General features: G+C 38.9%; 1 protein-coding gene across 1 annotated transcript in view; it reads right to left on the reverse strand.

Moving 5' to 3' along the window:
* LOC107549862 (junction plakoglobin-like) overlaps positions 1 to 24255 on the reverse strand; it is a 90151-nt gene that overhangs the window by 16534 nt on the left and 49362 nt on the right. Inside the window, exons 4-9 of the mRNA XM_016231039.1 lie at positions 20143 to 20403; positions 19143 to 19374; positions 11900 to 12101; positions 11664 to 11808; positions 10002 to 10105; positions 1691 to 2029 (exon numbers count right to left, since the gene is read on the reverse strand). Coding sequence (XP_016086525.1) covers positions 1691 to 2029; positions 10002 to 10105; positions 11664 to 11808; positions 11900 to 12101; positions 19143 to 19374; positions 20143 to 20403 — 1283 coding nt within the window. The remainder of the gene's footprint in view (positions 1 to 1690; positions 2030 to 10001; positions 10106 to 11663; positions 11809 to 11899; positions 12102 to 19142; positions 19375 to 20142; positions 20404 to 24255) is intronic.

Raw genomic sequence — 24255 nt, forward strand, 5'->3', positions numbered from 1 at the left:
TATATATTAGGGCTGTCAGTCGATTAAAATTTTTAATCTAATTAATTGCATGATATGTCAATTAATTAATGTAATTAATCGCAAATTACGTTTGGCTGTGACAAATACACCCAAAAGATTATTTAATGCTATTTTTGTGTTAAATGAGAAAGTATAAAGTAGACATTATAAATAGTAACTTTAGATAGCAATATTTTATTTGATTCAACAAACTATGAAACATAAAAGAAGATAATTTGAGTAACATCTCTGTTTTTTTTTCCGTTCATGCAGTGGAAGTCATTAGTAACCAAAACAGCTTTGTTACCAACAGTCTTTAAAAAAAAAAAGATTTTTGGGTGAACTATTCCTAACTAGCCCCCCCCCCCCCCCCCTTTTTTTTCCCCTTTTTTTAAAATGAAATAATACTGTACATAAGTAACTAAAACTGCCAGCAGGTGGCGGTAAATGTCTTCATGAGTCTTTCATGCGATTCGTTCAAACGACTGATTCATTCAGGAATTCAGTAAATGGCTCTTTCTTTGAATGGACTTTGAATCATTGGTTCACACGATTCGTTCAAAACGCAGATTAATTTAGAAACTAAACACCGCTGTGCTGCTCACAGATGCGCAACAGTTCTGCTGTGGCTTTATAGGTAATATTTTTGTTGGCAAAACTGAGCAAAAACTAAATATAATAAAGAATACAACACAATATTACCTTCTTATTTACTGAACCGTTGTGTAAAAATCACATTTGCACTCGTGCTATTCGGGACAAACAGCACTCGTGTGATATTGCTTTCACTGATATAGCTTATCATGTGATATAAATACGAGACAAAAACTCATACATGGGCATTTTTGCCCCATATCTTGAATACCTGCATTTATGGAGTTGTTACCCTGCATCATATTTGTCAACAGTCAACTGTATGAAATGTAAGATGACGTAGTAGTCGGGGTGCGGGGCCAATGCGGCCAGTGCGGCCAGTGCGTTATTTATTATATAAATATTTTAATCGCGTTATTTTTCATAATTAATTAAGTTAACGCGTTAAACTGACAGCCCTAATATATATATATATATATATATATATATATATATATATAACACTCCCCCGTCACCACTGGCCTTGATACAGAGAGTCCCTCCCCAAAAGCACACCATTGGTAGAGCCATATTTGCATAAAGTTAGGTTCTACAAAACTTTATTGCATAACAAATGGTCTCTGTTGCTCAACTCTCATTAAAAATCGTTGACTCCTGATGACTTTTTACTACCAAAAAGCTATCAGTGTGACTGTCCTTTCTTACTTTGTCCTTACTTCCTCACCTTTATGCCATTATCATTTTACTTCTATATAACACAAAATTATTTCAGGCATCCTGATACAAGGATTTACAGCTCTCCGTCTGTGTATGGCAGTGGCTTCTCGCATATGATGCTCGAGGGCTCTTTTATTGTTCCAGCTAGTGTCCTCAAAATTACTACGAAGCCCCAGAGGAGCGTAGGAGTGCCGCTCAATGACTAAGATCCGGCAGCAAATCAGCTTAACGCGAGAGGCAAGTCTCAGTGTTCTTCCACATCAAAGGCTCGCAAGAACTGCCCCCAGACGATTCAAATCTGACCTTTAAATTTAAACGGTGGAGAGGACTTTAAAATTGGCAGCTCTTCAGACACACACAGAAAATAACACATACAGACCTTTACTACAGGCCAATAGTGCGGCTGGCCCAAGAGCTTGGTGATGGCGGGGATGCCGTAGTGCAGGCGCACTGCATTCTGGGCCAGCTCTGCGTCAGGGTGGCGGCTCGTGAGGTGACGCAGGGCGCAGACAGCCGGCTCGGCCACATCCTCCTTCTCTCCGGCCCGCAGCACAGCGTGAATGAGGGCCTCCACCCCGCCGCTCTGAGTGACCAGGGCCTTGTTGCGTGCGTTGTTGCAGGTGAGGTTTGACAGGATGCCAGTAGCACAGGTCAGCATGTTCACGTCATCTGAGCCCAGCTGACTCACTAAGATCTGCAGGAGACCGTCCAGACCTTCCTGTGTGGAGATAAAATAAGAAGGGGTCAGTTTTTTTTTCTTTTGTATTTTCCACTTTTCTTTTTGTAATATTTTGTGTTTTTGACATTTTTGTTTATTAGTTATTTATATATTAACAAGTTAGTAAGTTTTGTATATTAATATTAATCTTTGTATATTATTATTAAGTTTGGTATATTACTGTATTATCCATTTTCATTATATATATATATATATATATATATATACTCTCAGAAAGAAAGGTACAAAAGCTGTCACTGGGGTGGTACCCTTTCAAAAGGCACACCATTGTACCTAAAGAGTTCAGATTGGTACCTTAAAAGTACATATTAGTACCTAAAGTGTACATGGTAGTACCAAAAAGGTACAAAAGTGTACCTTTTGAAAAGGTACAGCCCCAGTGACAGCTTTTGTGCCTTTCTTTCTGAGTGTATATATATATATATATATATATTAGGGCTGGTAATTTAACATGTTAATTAGATTAATTAATTACGGTGAAAAATAACACATTAAAATGATTAACGCATTTAACATTTGCCCCGCCCCAGACCTGGGTCATCTGACATTTCATACAGCTGATTGATGACAAATATGAGGCAGGGCAACTGCGTGATGGATCCTAGAGAACGTAGTTAGAATGTCCCTAAATTTCAAGTTATGGGGCAAAAATGCCCGTTTGAGTTTTTGTCTCATATTTACATCATATAGTTAAGCAATATCACATGAGCAATAGGCTAAGTGCAATATCACACGAGCGCAAATGTGATACTGATCTTATACAACATTTCAGTAAATAAGAAGTTAATATTGTGCTATTTTAGACACAATGTTGTCTGTTTTGCTAAATTCTGCCAACGAAAATATAAAGACAAAGCAGAACTGTTTGTCTCCGAGCAACACACAGCGGCATTTCATTTCTTAATGCACGTTTTGAACGAATTGGGTGAATTATTAGGCGCGTTGAACCTATGGCCATAGGCGCCTTGGATTTGAAGCGGCGCTGCACAGACCGATCGGTGTATGACATCAAAGTACCGCGAGAGCGATTCAAAAGCATTAGGAGCCATCTGCTCTCTATAGCTCTTGCTGTACTTTGATGTAGAGACCTGCGCAAGACGGATTTTTCAGTCCCGCTCCTGCAAGATTCTGTCCCGTGCCCACCCGCTCCCGCAGAAAAATATCTTATCTGGGCCCACTCCCACCCGCGACATGTTTTGTCCTGCTCCCGCCCGCAAAAGCCAGCATAAAAGTAATCTATATAGATTTTTTTTCAGCACATTAAAGAAATTTACATTAAATGATTCTGTAACATCTCCTAAGATCCACAACATCCCAGCATAAATGCTCCCGATAAATTTTTTGTTATTTAGGCTAAGCACCAACATTCACAAACCACTGTTATTTTAACAGAAAAGCAAGCATGGGCTGCTGCGTGCATGGTTTGGCATGGCAGAATGCGAGCTGTGCTTCCTTTATTATCACTAAAAGCTGACATCTCAGTTCATCGCGATCTCATAAAGCTCTGTTATAACACAATGAACATATACACAACGAATCTTTCACAATGTCTACACCGTGTTAAAATGAGAGGATTCGTGAGCATGCAATTTCAGCACTGCGGTGAGTAGATTATAACTTAATCACCTCTGATTGGCCATTGCGTTCCAGAAATCAACAGCTGAGTCTGTGATTGGCTACATTGCGCTACCCTTTAAACACGTGTTATAAATAGAAACTCTGCCTAGCTTACGCGTTAATCATTTTAACGTTATTAGTTGTTCTTTTTGCTTTTGTGTAACACATAAATAACAATTTATATGTTTTAGACATTTTATGTTTAGATCATTTCTATTTTGCGGGTGTCCCGTGAATCATTTTATTCTCCCGCATCCCGCACACACACGAGTCTCTTCCCGCCCGCACCCGCACTAGCCCATCAAGAGTTGTCCCGCGCCGCATCCTGTTGCGTTGGGTCTCTACTTTGATGTCACACACCGATCGGTCTGATGGTGATAATCCGCTTCAATTCGAACAAGCCTAATGATTCAATGGACCATTCATAAAGAACCATTTACTTCACTCCTGAATGAATCAGCCATTTGAACGAATCAAGTGAATGAATAAATGACTCGATGACTTAATCATTAAGACATTTACCACCACCTACTGGCAGTTTTAGTCTATTATTTAGAGTATCATTTCATTAAAAAAATAATTTCATATTTCCATAGTAATAATAATAAAATAGGTATAGTTCACCCACCCAAAAATGACAATTGTGTCATCATTTATTCACCCTCATGGTCCAAAAGAGTGTATGTAATACATTTTATCAAACAAAATATTTCTTGCTGAAGCTACTTTTTGTTATGTCTGTTTGATGTTTTACACAACAATGACTTTAAATGATCTTTTGGGAGTAATTTCTCAGCCAAATCTGATGTGCGATTAATTTGCGATTAATTCGATTAATTAATCGCCACATCATGCAATTAATTTGATTAAAAATATTAATCGCTTACCAGCCCTAATACACACACACACACACACACACACACATACACACACACACACACACACACACACACACACACACACACACACACACACACACACACACACACACAGTATGTATATAGTTTATTACATTTGTTGTTGCTGTTTTCCAGTTTCATTGTAGTTAATTTTTGATATAAATAAATGACACAAATAATAACTAAAGTTATTAGTTTATATCAGTTTATTAATTCTTATTTATTTTCCACTTTTATTATTTTTTATTTCAGCTTCAGTTTGAGTTATTTTAGTAGATCAAGTTAAACTAAATGAAAATGAGAAATGCTGCTTTGGCAACTAGCTGAAAACAAAGTTTGAGTTTCTTATATTTAATTGTATTTCAGTTATTATTTATTAAGTAAGGTGTTTTTATTTATACTGTGAAATATTATTATAATTTAAAATAACAGTGTTCTATTTGAATATAATTTATGATGTAATTTATTCCTGTGATCAAAGCTGAATTTTCAGCATCATTACTCCAGTCTTCAGAAATCATTCTAATATGCTGAGATTTGATATTTTGTGAAAAAAAATTTAATTTTCTTGAGGATTCTATGATGAACAGAAAATTCAAAAGAACAGCATTTATTTAGAAATGTAAATATTTTGTAACATCATACGTCTTTACTTTTACTTTCACTTTTGATCAATTTAATGCATCATTGCTGAGTAAAAGCATTCATTTCTTTCTCTGTTAACATCCATTTTGTTTACATCTTGTGGCTATACTATTAAAACATTGAATATTTCAATGTTTACAAACTAGCTTCATTCACATCCATTGCAAGAGCCTCACCGTGATCCAGATTTCTGCCTTTTTTAAAGAAAAAGAGGGACAAGTGGAATCATTTTTAAGGTTATCAACATCAAGCCGTCTGAGTTAAACTTGTACTGAACCCAGAATATTCCTTTATCGTTCACCTTTCTAATACATCATGAATGATCAGTGATAGTGTAAAAGATTTACATAAAAACACAATATTTCAAGAATCAGACAGTCATAACTGCTAATTATCACAAATGAAAGACATGATAGAAGAGGAGGAGACTAAGATAAGAAACAAATTAAAGGCATTGAAAGAACGAGATAAGACAGAACACGAATTTGTGAAAGATTAGAGACAGACAGACGCTCAACACACATTTAAATTCTACTCACTTTCGGTGGGAGCGGAAGGAGACGCGGCCGCTAATAGTTGCTTTTGTTCCTCGAATTTAATAATAAGGCCGAAAATGATAACCTGTTTATCATTAATTGTGCATTTTCTGGGCCACTGAATTCTGAGTGGCAGTGATGAGGGACAAATTGTGTGGAGGTGAGGAACAATTATGAAAACCACAAGTCGCCTGAACTATAAAAGCATTAGAACGTACAGAGGAAAAACTGTCAGTCTACATGAAAGCTGCTCGGTGGCTTTCAAGCTCTGACTGCGCTCTGCACATTTAATAACTGAATGCAATATTGAAAAAATGCTATTGGTATTTCATTTGTAAGCAAACATTCTAATTATCTGCTTTATAAAGCCATTTCACAATCACATTCAGCATAGAATCATGATTGACTAATTTTCTCTTGAGGATAATTTGGGTAATTTTGCTTAAAAAACACTAAAACACAAAACAGCTTTTTCTTTCAACAACAACTTTTGGGTGGTTGCTAGGATGCTCTGGGCAGTTGCTAGGCTGTGAATGTTCTGGGTGTTTGCTAGGCTTTTCTGGGTGAATGCTAGGATAGTTCACACAAAAATTAAAATTCTGTCATTAATTATTCACCCTCGTGTCGTGTCAGAACGCCGGCTCCTGCGCGAGAAGCATTACACACATGCGTTGAGGTACTCTTGTGAACGCACATCGAAGAATGACACGGAAGAGAAGAATTGTTGTATAAAGTAATTTTTATGTTCGATGCGCACAAAATTAAGGTTGACCCACTGATGTCACATGGGCTATTTTAATGATGTCCTTACTACCTTTTTGGGTCTTGAACGTGCCAGTTGCATTGCTGTCTATGCAGGGTCAGAAAGCTCTCGGATTTCATAAAATATATCTTAATTTGTATTGCAAAAATGAACGAAGATCTTACGGGTTTGGAACGACATGAGGGTGAGTAATTAATGACAGAATTTTCATTTTTGGGTGAACTATCCCTCAGGCCATCCAAGATTTAGGTGACCTTTTTCATTAGAATTTTTAGCTGTAACCGTGGTCCTTGGTCATTCATAAAATGCAAAGTCAGCGGCTGCTGGTTTTGAAGAATAAATAAAAGCATTAATAAAAGCAGATTACCTGTAATCCAGAGCCTCAAGCAAATTAAAATTTGATTCTCTTCCACAAACTGGTACTTTCGGACAGTTCATTTCTGGATCAAATAACTGATTCTCCAGTTCGTTTTGGTAATCAAACAATGATGTAATGTATACACAATTATATTAATAAAGAGCCCAATGTTGATGTGAAATAGGGATGTTTTACATGTCTAAAGCACACAAAGTGAATAAACTAGTCTTTAACAGCTCACCTTTTTACACAAACAAAGAGAAACCATAAAAACTTTCATTTTGGCCCTTTATTCAAGTGCTAGGTTAACTCATGAGCATATTAGCGGCTCATCGGTCTTTGGTCCGAGTCTGATCTGTTTCCTCAGGTGTTGGAGGAACTGGAGCGCTAAATGAGTCGGCAAAAATCAGCATCATAGGATCATATACGACTCATTTCGAGTCGGAGTGACTGTAAGGCTTCTGAAAGTGAGTTTTGATTGATCTGTGCTGCTCAAGCCACGAACTGTTTTAGATGGTTCAGTTTGGTGAACTGGTTCAACCAGGGGTGCTGCTAGCAATTTTGGGCCCTATGAAAGAATATGAGGTTGGGCCCCCTACTGCACCAAACATACACTATATTGCCCAAAGTATTGGGAAAACTCAATAAAACTCAATAAAACTCATCGCCAAACACCAATGACTTGTACATATGCGTACAATCATTTTAGATACTTCCAAAACTGTGGCAAAAAAAATGGAAATACAATTTTTAAATACATTAATTATGTTTCCATCTTTGATGCCACAGTTTTGGAAGTGCCTTTTTCTGTTCTAAAGAAGGGGGTGTCCCAATACTTTTGTCCATATGTATGTACAAGTCATTGGTGTTTGGTGATGAGTTTTTGGCTCAAGGTCTGCATTTACAGTCACACCAGAGGTGTTCAGCTGGGATTAGGACTTGGCTTTGTGCAGACCAGACAAGTTCTTCCACACTGACTGAGTCAAACTTTTTTTTTAACCTTGACTTATACACAGAGGCATTGTCGTGTTAGAATAGAAAAGGGTCCTGTTCAAACTATTGGTATAAAATTAGACGTACACAATTCCCTAGAATAGTATTATATGCTTAAACATTAAGATTTGTACTCATGGAAATTACTAAAGTAGTCAAACCTGTTCATTAGAAGGGGGTGTCCCAATACTTTTGGCAATATAGTGTATAGTAATATAGCTATTCAAAATCTTTGTCTGCAATTTAATAATATTGACCTATTACCGTATTGGCCCGAATATAAGACGATTATACTTATAATCAGTGTCGTCTTATATTTGGGCCAATACGGTACTTTTGCTATTGCTATTGACCATTAGGTATCAGTAACATAATTCATTCAGAACCTGTTTTATGGACATATACTTTCTGTACCACACTATTCTGCTGATATGGAATGAGTTTGACTACTTAATCAGTTATATTAATAGAAATGCTTCACTGGGGCAAACAAAAAAAAATCCTAAAATAATAAATAGGATACCCCATAACACCAGTATTTCCAGCAGTATCCAACATTCTCAATCATGATCTTATTAAATGTGTAAATGTTACTATTAGCTTAACAGCTGTATGCCTTGTTTGCTAAATGCTTGTATGTTAAAAATGTTCTACATTATGAACCTTAACCCAAAAACCTTTTATTTCCAGCAGTATCCAACATTCTCAATCATGATCTTATTAAATGTGTAAATGTTACTATTAGCTTAACAGCTGTATGCCTTGTTTGCTAAATGCTTGTATGTTAAAAATGTTCTACATTATGAACCTTAACCCAAAAACCTTTAGCTTCATACACTGCAGATAATTGTGACCCTGCCTGTGGAAACCCAGCTAAAGTATTTTTTTAAACAGTGGATGAGTAATTCACTCATCGATTTGCTTAATAAAAGCCTGCTTTGAGATCGTTTTTACAACCATGTTTATTGTGTATTATTTTCAACGTGATTATTGCTAAGTTTAGTGTGGCAAAATAGAAGCGCAGCCATAATTTGCGTGCAGTGTACCTGGTTGCCATGACAACCTCACGCGCTTCCTGCTGCTGCTCTATGCAATCAGAGTGTACATTTGTAGATTTTCTATAGCAAAACTAAAATGTGTTTAAAAGTGCGACTGACCAAATCGTCCGGCTCGGTTTGCCCCCCGAACTCAAAGACATCTCTAATTTGACAGTCTACCATCTGACCTCACTCGTGACTCTAGGCTACGTAGGACGGGATGAAACCATGCAGTGAATGGGGGGAGATAATTTAGCTGGAAATGCAGAAATAAGCCGTAATTTTGTTTTATTTGTAACTCTTTGATAGATACATTTATCATTTCTATTACATTACTACTACTACTGTTACTACTAATAAAACAGATCTCTGGGGGCCCCAAAAGTGCGTGTGCCCTTAGAATCGTCCTAACTTTCCCCCCCTTAGCGGCGCCCCTGGGTTCAACCGGTTCATTAAAAAGAACCTGTTCAACAGAATGATTCGTTCGCGAACCTAACATCACTCTGGACTGTTTGCCTGAGGCTCTGGATTACAGGCTATAATGTTGCAAATAATGTTCAATTTCTTATTTCAGACCGATCATTTCGCTTCATAAGACCTCAATGTATCATCAGGAGCCATGGATATTAATTTTATTTGTCTTTACATGCTTTTTTATTCTCAAAAACCAACCACTTGCATTTTATGAATCACCAAGGACCACGGTTTCAGCTAAAAATATGCGATAACACTTTATTTGAAGGTGTCCTTGTTGCACGTTACATGTACTTACCATTATAACAACAATAAATTGTGCATAATTACATGCAAGTAACCCTAAGCCAAACCCTAATCCTAACCCTAACCATATACCTAACCATGGTTAATTAATATTACTCAGGACTTAAATGTATAATTACACTGTAACAAGGACACCTTAAAATAAAGTGTAACCAAATCTGCTTTACTGTTCTACTGAAGGAAAAAAAAGTCACCTACATCTCGTATGGCCTGAGGGTGAGTAAACAAACAGTAAATTAAATTTTTTGGTTGAACTGTCCCTTTAAGTACAGTTCACCATTGTAACAAACATACGGTCTACAGATTGAAACAGCTCGTTTTACCTGCTTGGTTGCAGCGTCAGAGAGATTCCTCAGGGTCCACAGGCAGTTCTGTGTCAGACGCTGACTCGAACCTGAGAGATGTTGGCCGAGAGCCTGCATACCTCCTGCCAAATGGAGAGAAAAAGGCTTAGAGTCCATATTTATCGGACTTAGCCACAAAAAAAAGAAGAAAGGACAAAACTATCCAGCTACACAACCTGCTCTAAAAAGAAGAAGGCTGTATTTCTCCATGGATTAGCCATTGCCTGCCAAAGGGAGAGAAATGTCTTTTGGAGTCTGTGCAGAAAAACTAAAAGCCACATGGCTTAGGAAGATAAAAAGAGGGAAGGAGATTAGGAGACATCCTTGAAAACTGCCTCTCATCCAGTGTTGTAACTACCTGATCCTCAGCGCTTTCTCAAGACGAGCGTCGAAACCTCATATGGGAAGACGCCATAACTGTGAAGACTTTAATGAGATCAGCTCTGGCAGGCATGATAGAGCGAGATATTTTAGTCTTGCAACCTTTGTCGTTGTATATCTAAGTATTAATTCACTGAAAGGTCAGCGTTAATAAAGTAACATCCATACAGCGACGGCATGACTGCCGTGAAGTGGTCCTGACAGGCGGGTTTGATAAAGGTGGGTTTTTACATAAACTGCACCTGTAAAATTCGTTTTCATGGAAAATCTACTCGAGTTGAGTTCAATGGCTAAATCATGTATTGTTGGGACTCTAATATAGCGGTTTAACACGCATGCTGCTGATATGTCGAGTCATGGTGTTCATGATGCAGATTCAACTTTGGCTTGTAATGTGTCCCAATCCCATTTCCCTTCTCTCCTCCAAAACATTTCTTTCACGGTCATAAAAACCTGAAAATATTAGTCACGGATCAGTGATAAAAAGAAAAGTTACAGCGATTTTCTAGTGATTTCTGGCCATGCTGCGCAAAGAAGCTCAGAAAGCTGAATCATCCATCGATTTGCATTCACATCTCAATGTTTTTTCAAAACTATGGGGTTAGTTTTTTTTTGCTTTTATTCAGCAAGATCAATGGCTTTAAAGACATTTAGAACGTTACAAAAGATCACATTAGAATGATTTCTGAATCAGGATCATGTGACACTGAAGACTGGAGTGATGGTGCTGAAAATTCAGCTTTGTGTCACAGGAATGAATTACATTTAAAAAATATATTCAAAACAGTTTAAATTGTAAAAATATTTCAGAACGATAATGCTCTTAAATGTGTTTTTTGCTCAAAATAAATGCAGCCTTGGTGAGCTTAAGAGACTTTTTTCAAAAACATCTTACCAACCCCAAAGTGAATAATGTTTCAAATCTTTTTTTTATAGAATTGTTACATGACAAACAAATGGAAATCATCCATAGCAATCTCAGAAATACTTCATAATGTAATAATCATGAATGAAAAGTAAAAGTCACGCAAATTCATTCATCAAAAGTGGGGAAAAATACGCAAAAAGCCCCCAACATCCTCAGACAAAGAACCCAGACAAAATGAGAAGGCGATTGCGATATTAAAGGGAAATTATACAAAAACGCCCAAGAGAACAGTACTTGGGAATGAAAGAAAAGAGAGATGAATATTCCTCTAGGGTCTAAGAATAAAAAAAGAAGAGCATTAAAAGAAGAATGTAACGCACACATTCACTCACCAGCGTCAACAATAGCTGGTTTGTTGCTTGGACAGACAGAAAGCACCTTCAGGACTCTGCTGGTGGTCCACAGGAGCTTCTCATAGTTGTAGTTTCTCATAATGAACACCAAACCTTCTGGCCCACCATTTGCCAGGATGATCAACTGTGAAAAGAGAAAAAGCACAGAGATTAAGGCTAAACAATTCTCTATGCAAGCACTCTGTAAGTCTCTGAGGCTAGTGATGATATAACACCTTGCTCTCCTGATTGCCGTAAGACAGCAGCTGCAGGCAGTCTGTGGTGATGGCCAGGAACTTGGGGTTGTTTTTTTTCAGAAGAGGGACCATCCGTTGCAGTCCATCAGCCAGACGCACCGCCATCTTGGCTCCCTCCTGGTGCAGTAACAGGTTGTGTAACGTGGTAATGGCGTAGAACATCACTGACTCCATAGGGGAACTGAAGAAAGAGTATTTATAACATTTTCTAAATTATACAGATTTTAACACCCAGAACCACTACATATGATGATCTCTGTGTGAGATACACAATTTCTAAAATATAAGCTTTCATTAGCTTTCATATCATATGTTGCTGAAAAACAAGCTATTCAAATATTATCTGAAAAATATTTACTGTCTACTAAAGTTAATTAAGCAGCGTTTGCTTAAAAAGGTTAAAAAAGTTAATTATGTATTTTTTGTAAAAAAAAAAGGAGAAAGGCAAAAACGGTTGCATGATACAACACATACAATTCTTGAAAACATGGAAGGAACAAAAGTAAAATTTTTTTGATTTTTTGATTGAGAAAAGATTTAATTTTTACTAAATATTTCTTAATTTAAAGTTTAACAGTCTTTAATCACGAAACACAGGAGATAATCCACAATAGGAGCTTGAGCCACAACTGAACAGACTAGGACAATCAGGGGAACACAGGTGACATGAATGGAACATAATCAAACTAGACGAAGACAGGAACATGACCAAATAAGGAAACACAGGAAGGACTACGGGGGCAAAACAGGTCCAAAAGTCTGACATTTCACCCCCTCCCGGAAGGTGCGTCCTCGCACCGTAACAAAAGAGGGAGGCATAGGTGGGAGCTTGGGAGGAGGCTCAGGAGGAGGACGGACACCCGGGAGGGGGCCGGCAGACGGAGACCAGGGAGGCGACGAAGGAGGGAGGAGCCAGGAGGGGCTTGGAGCAGGAGGAGCCCAGCTGGACCCAGGCCACAGCCATAATGTCGACCCACGGTGGGAGGAGCCATGGAGGAGGAATGGCCGACGACTCCAGGGGGCTGACCAATGACGGCGGAGCAGGTGGTGGAGGAGCCCGAGGCGGAGACAGAGAGCCAACGAGCCAGGGGGGTGCAGAGGATCTGGGGGGCCAGGGTGTAGCCGAGGGCTCTGGCGACCAAGGCGGAGGCGGTGAGAGCGACTGAGGACCAAGATGGAGCTGGCGGGAGGAAGGAGTCCAATAGAGCCAGTGGGACGGAGCAATGAGGTGCAGCCGGAGGAGCAGAGTCCTGAGGCGATGGCGGGTCGATGCCCGACCAAGGCGGAGCCGGAGGAACGAGGGAGCCCGGTGGAGCTGGTGGATCGACGGGTGACGGTGGAGGCGAGGGAGCTAGGAGACGAGGTGGAGTGAGCCTCCGGGCATTCAGGTCTAAACTCTGGATCGGGAGCCCCCTCTGGGCTGAACACAGGAAGAGGATGGCGCTCTGGAGGAGCAGACACTTGAGGGCGCTTTCGAGGAGCAGGCACTGGAGGGTGCTCTGGACTGGAGCCCTCTCCTCTTCGGTGTGGCACATTCACCGCGCCATAATCAGCTCACCCTCAGCTGCGGTGCAGGGGCGGAGCTCCTCTCTGTGCTCACACCGTCCGCAGCTTTCTCCCTTGTGGCGGGCATTGTCGCCGGCTCTCGCACCTGGTCTGATGGGTTCCGCTCTATCTTCTGGGCGATCCTCCGCTCAGTCGCTCGGCATTGCGCTGGCTCGTTGATCGCGGCGGGATTAGGCTCTCCGTCTTCGGTGGGCTTGGGCTGATGCTCCGCACCTCGGGGAGATGGTGGGCTGGGCTCTGGGTCAGGAGTGGATCTGTGTCTCACCAGTATCCACTCCACACAGACGGCGAAGTCCTCTCGAGGACCATCCTCGGACGACGGTGCTCTGCATGCAATGTTTAGACGGTGCTCTGCATTCGCATCATAGAACGCACAGAGCGCGTCGTCCGGGTAGCTGGTGGTGTTTGCTAAGAGCAGGAACAGTCTCGTGTGGTCCTCGAGAGATCGGTTCCCCTGCTCCAGCAGGAGGAGGAGGTACTCTGGGCAAAGAAGGGCATCCATAGAAGGAGAAACACAACGGAATCAAAAACACTGAGAGAAAAACGAGAAAACAAACGGAGGTGAAAACACAGAGGTAACGGTTTTTGGGTCAGGTCTTCTGTCACGTTACGCTGCTGCGGGAAGAATCGTTTGCTTAAAAAGGTTAAAAAAGTTAATTATGTATTTTTTGTAAAAAAAAAAGGAGAAAGGCAAAAACGGTTGCATGATACAACACATACAATTCTTGAAAACATGGAAGGAACAAAAGTTAAATTTTTTTGATTTTTTGATTGAGAAAAGATTAAATTTTTACTAAATATTTCTTAATTTAAAGTTTAACAGTCTTTAATCGGGATAGGCATAATCCACAATAGGAGCTGGGCAAACACACGTAGAAACAAGGTTGACATGAACATTCACAAACTGAACAGACTAGGACTTTAAAACACAGGGCAATCAGGGGAACACAGATGACATCAATGGAACATAATCAAACTAGACGAGGACAGGAACATGACCAATTAAGAAAACACAGGAAGGACTACGGGGGCAAAACAGGTCCAAAAGTCTGACATATATATTGTTATATACAATTATATATTTTTTATTATAGATATTAGGATATAATAATTTTCAATAACAATTTAATTTTTGCTTTTGATTTCATACCGTTAAAATGCATTTGTTAATATTCTTTGCACAGAATTTTCCACAGTGTCCCAGACCTCAGTTTGAAAACTGAATAAACAATGCGAAAAGTACTATATTATTTATTGTTTAAGTCAAGTCAAGTCACCTTTATTTATATAGCGCTTTTAACAATACAGATTGTGACAAAGCAACTGAACAGCATTAATTAGGAAAATAGTGTCAATAATGCAAAATGACAATAGTAAACACTCATTTTTCAGTTTAAGACAGTTCATCATTGAATTCAGTGATGTCAACATCCAGCTCAGTTTAAATAATATCTTTGCAATCATGTCAACGATAACGCTGGAAATGAAGTGTTTACATTTACTTTTACAGTTACAGCTCAAATTAGACTGTTCTCGATTAGAGAACTAGCAAGAAAACACAGTCCTGCCATCAGTTATCAGGATGCACAAACAAACAGCAACGTTTTCACAGAGCTACAGAAAAAACAGCCTACAAATGGCTTGCTTCCAGTCGTCTGTGCATATTAAACTAGAACATAAAAGAGTGTTTTCACACCACCTTTAAACATCTAGACTGCTATCAAAGCAGTTGCTGCAGCAATCTTTAAGATATCATCCTTGAGCAAGACATTTAACTACAGACTGCAGCGAGCAGACTGTCCCTAAAACTTAATATGGTGATACCGTGTCAAAGTTGCAGCGGCCCTGGATACATGGTCATAAAGATCCTGCTCTACTCTATTATCTCAGCATCTGCTGCAAATGGGCTTTCTGACAGAGAAAATTTCCCATCAGAGTGCAAATATATCTCTAAAATACAGCTCTGCTATAGCCCTCATCGCAGTGTAGCGGACGCTTTCATATACAGAAAATGGACACACTGTCCTGCTTTAGCATTGCTTAGTCACAGCATTCATCAAAATGCACCAGAGGTTAGGAGATGAAGTCAGTGCAAATTAATGTGCCCCACAACCAGAGAAGAGCTAAACACGCTCACCAAGCTTAATATGACGGGGAAAGAAAACGCCAGGTTGACCAGACCATAAACAGAAGGATTACGGCTTCCCTACTGACTGTCTTAAAACCAGCATGAATTTCCATGCCGGTCCAGGCTGGTTAGTACTGGTTTGGTGATGATCTAGCATGGTCCGTCTAAGGGCTCTCATAGGAACTGCAAGCGTCCATCAAACGTTTGCCACTATTCAACCGAAAGCACTTGTCTGTCCATGTACAGTCAAGGGACTAATTAAAATATGAAAGCATTAAACCAGCAAGGCATCTGTCGTTCATCATTTATCTAATATCACAGATACATAAGTCAACACTGGGTATCTGCATTTTCAGAGATAAAAAAACTACTTTTATGAAGTAGATATTTAATGCAAAAATCTAGTTGAAATAGTCAATTTCATGTTTTACAATTACTGTTTTCTTGTAATAATATAAAAAAATTTAATCACTTACCTATATGGAACAATATATAAATTATATTGTGTATCTATAATTGCATTACATATATATCTTTTTTATTTTTGTAACATTTCTAATTTATTTCTATAAAAAATTTTTGTATTTATTTAATTTTAATCAAATTAATTTAAATTTTAAATAAATAAATAAAATGTATTTAATATAGTTATATTAATTACATTTATTGTATATTTGATATTGATTTTATATATACAATAGAATCAATTCTATTATTATGTCATTACATCATATTATACAGTCAATTAAACCTAAAATAATACACATGAAACAAGTACATATAAATATTTACCAAGAGGAATAAAAAACCCACATTTGGTATTTGTTATTATATGTGTCACAGGATTGGACTTTGGTTGAGTTTTTCTCCCTCATGTGCCCATATTTGGTCGTTCCTGTTCCTGTTCCTGTCACAGTGTCTGGCTATGGTGCCCTGGACTGGCCACTTGAGGGCGCTCTTCCTGTTTCTGTGTTACATGTTTTGAACTCTGTTTCCCATAGTCCTTTGCTTTGTCGTTTTGTTCTGATCATTATCACCTGTTGGCAATTTACTCATCATTTCATCACTACTTATACCATGCTCTCACTGTCTGTCTTTGCTGCAGTATTATTTGAGTTATGTCGTGTTTTCTGTTCCCTGTGTTTTAAATTTACCTTTTGCCTAGTTTTTGTTTCGTTTTGGATTATTTGTTATTTTAATAAACTTACTCCACTTGGATCTAATTTAGTTTTCTCCTGGCATTCCGTGACCGAATACTGCAGCCAGTACAAGATCCAGCAGTTTGTTTTGCTTTTGCCTTCGTTGGGACATGGACATTCGGATTACCCCTCCTGCCACGGGGAAGGAGCGAGTGGCTCAACACCGGGCTCTGATGGCTCTGAGGCAGCAGGGAATGGAGGTTGGCCACTTGAGGGCGCTCTTCCTGTTTCTGTGTTACATGTTTTGAACTCTGTTTCCCATAGTCCTTTGCTTTGTCGTTTTGTTCTGATCATTATCACCTGTTGGCAATTTACTCATCATTTCATCACTACTTATACCATGCTCTCACTGTCTGTCTTTGCTGCAGTATTATTTGAGTTATGTCGTGTTTTCTGTTCCCTGTGTTTTAAATTTACCTTTTGCCTAGTTTTTGTTTCGTTTTGGATTATTTGTTATTTTAATAAACTTACTCCACTTGGATCTAATTTTGTTTTCTCCTGGCATTCCGTGACCGAATACTGCAGCCAGTACAAGATCCAGCAGTTTGTTTTGCTTTTGCCTTCGTTGGGACATGGACATTCGGATTCCCCCTCCTGCCACGGGGAAGGAGCGAGTGGCTCAACACCGGGCTCTGACCAGAGCCCGCTCCAGTCCGGGAGCTCACAGAGTCCACTCCAGAGCCCGCTCAAGTCCGGGCGCTTACAACGGCTATTCCAGAGCCCGCTCCAGTCCAAGAGCCGTCTGAGCCCACTCCACAGCCAGCTCCAGTCCGGGAGCTCATAAGGTCCAATTCAGAGCCTGTTCCAGTTCAGGAGCTCTCAGAGCTCATTAAGGAATTCACTCCAGTCTGGGAAATAGTTCACTTAAAATTTTAAATTTGCTGAAAATGTACTTTGTTTCTTTTTGGGAAAAGATTTGGAGAAATTTAGCAATACATCACTTGCTCAGCAGTGAATGGGTGCCGTTGGAATGAGAGTCGAGAAAGCAATATGATGGATAGAGGACTCATATTTTAGCCGGAACAAACCGAGTTTGAATTTAAAAAAAATGTCATGATGGATTTGTTTCTTACATACATTTGCTTCAAAAGAACTCTCTGCTCTTGTTTACAGTTTTTCCTGAGTCGCTGAGTTTTGTCCCACCAGTGTTGCCCGCCTGGGTTCCTGTTTGGCAGGGGCCTCACTGGCTCATTCCTCCGGCTCCATCCTGGCTATCTGCTGGGGTTCCTGTGTGGTTGGGGCCTTGCTGGTTCATCCTGCCAGCCCCGCCTTGGCCTTTCACCCTGCTGGTTCTGTGCTCATGCCCTGGTCTATCTCTGCCCCCTTCTATTGTATGGTCCTGGCCCGCCGTCCCTCCCCCTGGTCCGCCTCAATTCCACCTCCCTCCTGAACTTTTGTGTTCTGGTGGAGCGTCTGGTATCCGCTCCATAGAGGGGGGGTAATGTCACAGTGTCTGGTTGTGGTGCCCTGGACTGGCCACTTGAGGGCGCTCTTCCTTTTTCTGTTACATGTTTTGAACTCTGTTTCCCATAGTCCTTTGCGTTGTCGTTTTGTTCTGATCATTATCACCTGTTGGCAATTTACTCATTTCATCACTACTTATACCATGCTCTCACTGTCTGTCTTTGCTGCAGTATTGTTTGAGTTACGTTGTGTTTTCTGTTCCCTGTGTTTTGAATTTACCTTTTTGCCTAGTTTGTTCCGTTTTGGGTTATTTTAATAAACTTACTGCACTTGGATCTAATTTTGTTTTCTCCTGGCATTCCGTGACAGTCCCTGTTCCTGTTGTGTCTTTATTAGTTAACCTCCTTTCACCGGTGTCTTAATTAGTCATTAGTTCCTCTTCAGTTTATATAAATTCCCTTCCTTTAGTTGTCGGTTATTGCATGTGGTTACCCTTCGTGTGTGGATATTCCCTTCATCTTTCCCTGTGGATTTATTAACGAATTAAGATTATCTTCGACACACGCTCTTCTGTCTTCATTCCAGCACACAAGCGTGACAATATGCTTGTCTATATATATATATATTTTTTTTTTTTAGTTTCAGTTTTTTGTTTTAAATGATTGTATATTTAGTTTAAAATTATGCCTTTCCAACTAGCTGAAATAAAATAAGTTTGTTTAAATTTCATTTTATTATATATTTAAGTAACCTTTTATGTTTTAGTTAATTATAATAACATGACAGCTTATGAGAGACATTTTGGTATGTAACACCCACATGCCGATCAAATCCATAAATGTTTTCTTATATTCTGGCTGGCATGGAGATGTATCACATTACAGAAGTAAAACACTATGCACAAACTCCTCGGGCATACACTGACCTGAGCATGCGCACTAGTGCAGGGATGCCACCCGATTTGAAGATGGCTAGCAGGCCCTCACGCTGGTGGGAGAGGCTGTGCAGGACGCTGGCAGCGCAGCGTGCCGTCTCCAGGTCTCCGGTGTTCTGCATGGCCCTCACCACAGCCGACACCATCTGAGGAGACTGCATGAGCACACGGCGAGACGCCTCCTTCCGCGTAAGCTGGTTCACAATCAGTGCTGCCTTATTGTGATGTTTTTATCAGCTGTTTGGACTCTCATTCTGACGGCACCCATTCACTGCAGAGGATCCATTGGTGAGTAAGTGATGTAATGCTCCATTTCTCCAAATCTCTCCAAGAAACAAACTCATCTACATCTTGGATGGCCTGGGGGTGAGTAAATGTTCAGCAAATAATAATTTTTGGGTGAACTATTCCTTTAAGGAACCAAATTCCACGACTGGTGACTCATCACAGTATCAAAATTGCTCAATGTATATAAAATTGGAAAGTGTGTTCTCGAAATAATAAACTGTAAAGTGTTAATATGCAAAAATATGCAAAAATATTATTCACACGGCATGAATAGAAAAATGTTTTTAGACTTTCAATGGTTGCACGCTCTCGGCAGCCAGTAATTTAACTTGGAAAATAGATCATATCCTAAAGTTGTTTTTCACATCATATCGTAGCATATTTCAGTCCTTTATTTCACTGTATTCCCTCTTTCTCCTTCTACATTTCTAGTTCATCCTGTGAGATTATTTGGAAAGATTATGGAAAGATTCATCTCATATTATCACATGCACTCCCCATTTAATTCTTTGAGAATGACAGCTAGTAATTCAAAACGTCTGTACTTTTACTCCAGATCATTTAAGATATCAGCTCAAGTGGAATACCAACGGAACAAAAGCTGAAGCTTTTTGCAAAACTATACTGTTTTATCATGGTTCCTGGTCTTAGGTGTTTGGCTCAATGAGATAATTGTATGTATATTTTCATTTCCCCATCTGTCATTGTACCTGGTCCTCGTCGGCCAGCAGTTTGGTGAGCTCTGGTACGGCGCGAGTGGCCAGCTCAGCGTCATCCTGATAGTTGATGAGATGAATGATGGCTGTTTTGAGGAGCTGCGAGGGCTCGGCCAGTCTCTGCACATTGGTGGGCTGGTCTGGATTGCTCTGTGCGGTGAGCACCGTCTCTCCCTCCACCAGCGTTTCGGGGAACATGGCCGCACGCACTCGCTGAGCTCGAGTTAGACTGTACTGAGCCTCGATATCTGAGCACAGGTGAAGAAAGAGGCATATTAAACAAACAAGCCCCTCAAGGTGATGCATTACAATCATTTGAACACTTATTACTGATTCGACAGCACTGATACTATTGAGAAACAACTTGAACTGAACTGAATGGGACAAGTACTATCTGCAGAGCTGCTTTATATCTGAGGCAAACTGAAACTGTTTAATAAAACGAATCTTTATAATAAAGTCTGCATCACTGATTTTTTTACTTTTCTATTTAACACTGTGAAGCAATCTCTACTGTATAAAGTGCTGTATAAATAATGGCAACATGGCTGTTATGAGGTGTTTGTATTTTTTTTTTTAAATCACTTTAAGTAACTTACTGATTTGCTATGAAAAGGTAGCAGAAAACTGTAAACAGACAAAATGTTTAATAATTAACTTTACAAATAAACATTAAAAATATTTGTAAAATATATTAAATGTGTAGTGTGCTATTTTTATGACAAAAAGTCCTAAAAAGTCTAACAGTGTAGCTCAGAAATATGCTCTAGCTTCACATAATAATAATAATAATAATAATCATTTTATAATTGTATTAAAAATATTACATTAATCACTTCTTCTACCAATTAATTTATTATTATTATTATTACTATTATTATTATTGTTATTATTATTATGAAAGTGATGTTTCCAAGCCAGTGCTACACTTTTTGGGACTTTCTGTATCACACTTCAGCTTCACGTAGTAAAAATAATAATAATAATAAAAATAAATAATAATAATAATAATAATGCTATTATTTTTATTAAAATATTACATTTATCACTTCTTCCACCAATTAATATATTATTATTATTATTATTATTAATAATAATCGCTTCTTCTAACAATAACTGACTGTACCTAATATTGCTGATATGTAGACTTGGTGAATTAATATAGAATCAATGTGCAGTCACAGGTATTTTTTTACCATCTATAGGAGCTCAAACGTGTCTTGACCAATTAGATTTCGGATGCCATAGTTTATTAACCCACGCTGCATCACACTACATTTTGCAGAGTGATGCAGTAAAGACGTGGTTCAGGGCACATTTAATAACAGAATGGATTGACACCAGAGAACCAGAGGTGGGAATAATGGGAGCGCGCCTGTGACTCTCCGAATAAAGTGCAATCCATGCTGGAAGCATCGCGAGCGTCAGAAAGGGGTCTTCGGAGATTCTGTTGTGATAGCAATAATGTTCAAACCATAAAAAGTGAACCTACTGAACTAAGTGTTTGGATGAGTTTCTAAATGTCACTGGCTCTGGGAGGACAATAAATTTGCAGCTTTCTTCCAAACTATGCAAGCACATGTGCTGCCATTGTGAAGAATCTATTTTAAAATCCCCAGATATTTACAAGTGACGACATGCACCATGACAACAAAGAATAATGAGAAAACCACAGGTACATTTAATATGCATCTTGTAGAGATAAAGCAATAAAGGGATAGTTCATCCAAAAATGAAAATTTGCTGTTAGTTTACTCGCCATCAGACCATCAAAGATGTAGGTGGAGGAGATTTTTAGCTGTAACCATGGATCTTAATGATTCATATAATGTAATTCAACGGCTATTGGTTTTTAAGAATACAAAAAAAAGTATATCAGGGAACACCAAATTAAAACCCGTGGCTCCTGACGATATATATATTGAGGTCTTATGAAGAAAGAAACTGAACATTATTCACAACATTATTACCTGTAATCCAGAGCCACACAGGCAAATGGGGAAATTCTGTTTTTTTTCGCGAACTGCTTCTTTCGGACACTTCACTTCTAAGAACTTGTTCAATTCAATCGTTTGTTTATTTATTTTTATTTAATGTTTTATTTGTTAGGGACAGATACAATAAACATAGATGAAAATGTAAAAACAATCATCCCATGCATGTACCATAGTGCTTGTAGCCGAAGCTAATTTGCAACACTTGTCCCTAGGAGGGCTTTTATAAAATGGATTGACACCAGAGAACCAGAGGTGGGAATAATGGGAGCGCGCCTGTGACTCTCCGAATAAAGTGCAATCCATGCTGGAAGCATCGCGAGCGTCAGAAAGGGGTCTTCGGAGATTCTGTTGTGATAGCAATAATGTTCAAACCATAAAAAGTGAACCTACTGAACTAAGTGTTTGGATGAGTTTCTAAATGTCACTGGCTCTGGGAGGACAATAAATTTGCAGCTTTCTTCCAAACTATGCAAGCACATGTGCTGCCATTGTGAAGAATCTATTTTAAAATCCCCAGATATTTACAAGTGACGACATGCACCATGACAACAAAGAATAATGAGAAAACCACAGGTACATTTAATATGCATCTTGTAGAGATAAAGCAATAAAGGGATAGTTCATCCAAAAATGAAAATTTGCTGTTAGTTTACTCGCCATCAGACCATCAAAGATGTAGGTGGAGGAGATTTTTAGCTGTAACCATGGATCTTAATGATTCATATAATGTAATTCAACGGCTATTGGTTTTTAAGAATACAAAAAAAAGTATATCAGGGAACACCAAATTAAAACCCGTGGCTCCTGACGATATATATATTGAGGTCTTATGAAGAAAGAAACTGAACATTATTCACAACATTATTACCTGTAATCCAGAGCCACACAGGCAAATGGGGAAATTCTGTTTTTTTTCTCGAACTGCTTCTTTCGGACACTTCACTTCTATGAACTTGTTCAATTCAATCGTTTGTTTATTTATTTTTATTTAATGTTTTATTTGTTAGGGACAGATACAATAAACATAGATGAAAATGTAAAAACAATCATCCCATGCATGTACCATAGTGCTTGTAGCCGAAGCTAATTTGCAACACTTGTCCCTAGGAGGGCTTTTATAAATTACAATTACAATAAACAAGTAGTACACAAATTTATAATACAAATACACTAAACATGACTACAGGTTTGCTGATGTATCAACCAAGATTTCGTGGCTTTCTTAAAATGATTATAATTTACAGCAGATTTTAAATAGTCAGGCAATGAATTCCAAAATTTTACACCTTTCACTGAGAGAACAGTCTGAGCAAATGATGTTTTACAATGTATAACTTAACAGTTTCCACTAGAAGCCGCTCTAGTGGATCTACTGCTTCCCTGCAATCTCTCGAAAAATGTACATAAGGGTATTGGAGCAAGACCATTTAAACATTTAAACACAAACTTTACATGATGAAAAAAGACAAAGTGAGCAAAGCTCAAAATCTTGCATTTACTTAGGATCTGACAAGTGAAGTGAGTGAAGTGACATGTGGCCATACTAGGAATTAGTGCTCTGCATTTAACCCATCCAAAGTGCACACACACAGCAGTGAACACACACCCGGAGCAGTGGGCAGCCATTTATGCTGCGGCGCCCGGGGAGCAGTTGGGGGTTCGGTGCCTTGCTCAAGGGCACCTCAGTCATGGTATTGAAGGTGGAAGAGAGCGCTGTACATTCACTCCCCCCCCCCACAATCCCTGCCGGTACGAGACTCGAACCTGCAACCTTGGGTTACGAGTCAAACTCTCTAACCATTAGGCCACAACTTCCCCAAATGATGGTATCTTATTTGCTTTCTATCTAAAAATGTTCAAAGCTCTATTGTAAAGACATTTAACCTGATTAATTATGGATTGATTTGTCTGAGACCAAATAGCTAATCCATATGCCATGTGTGATAATATCATCGAATTTAAAAACAAAAAAGCATGATCATATGCTAAACAATTTCGTATTATTCTAAAGCTGGTAAGATTTGCTTTAAACTTTTTAACATGACTTTTAAAATTTAACTGAGAATCTAAAATCATACCAAGATATTTTTCTTCTGATACTTG

The sequence above is a fragment of the Sinocyclocheilus grahami genome, unplaced genomic scaffold (assembly GCF_001515645.1).
Source record: "Sinocyclocheilus grahami isolate Dianchi unplaced genomic scaffold, SAMN03320097.WGS_v1.1 scaffold382.1, whole genome shotgun sequence".
Classification (NCBI taxonomy): domain Eukaryota; kingdom Metazoa; phylum Chordata; class Actinopteri; order Cypriniformes; family Cyprinidae; genus Sinocyclocheilus; species Sinocyclocheilus grahami.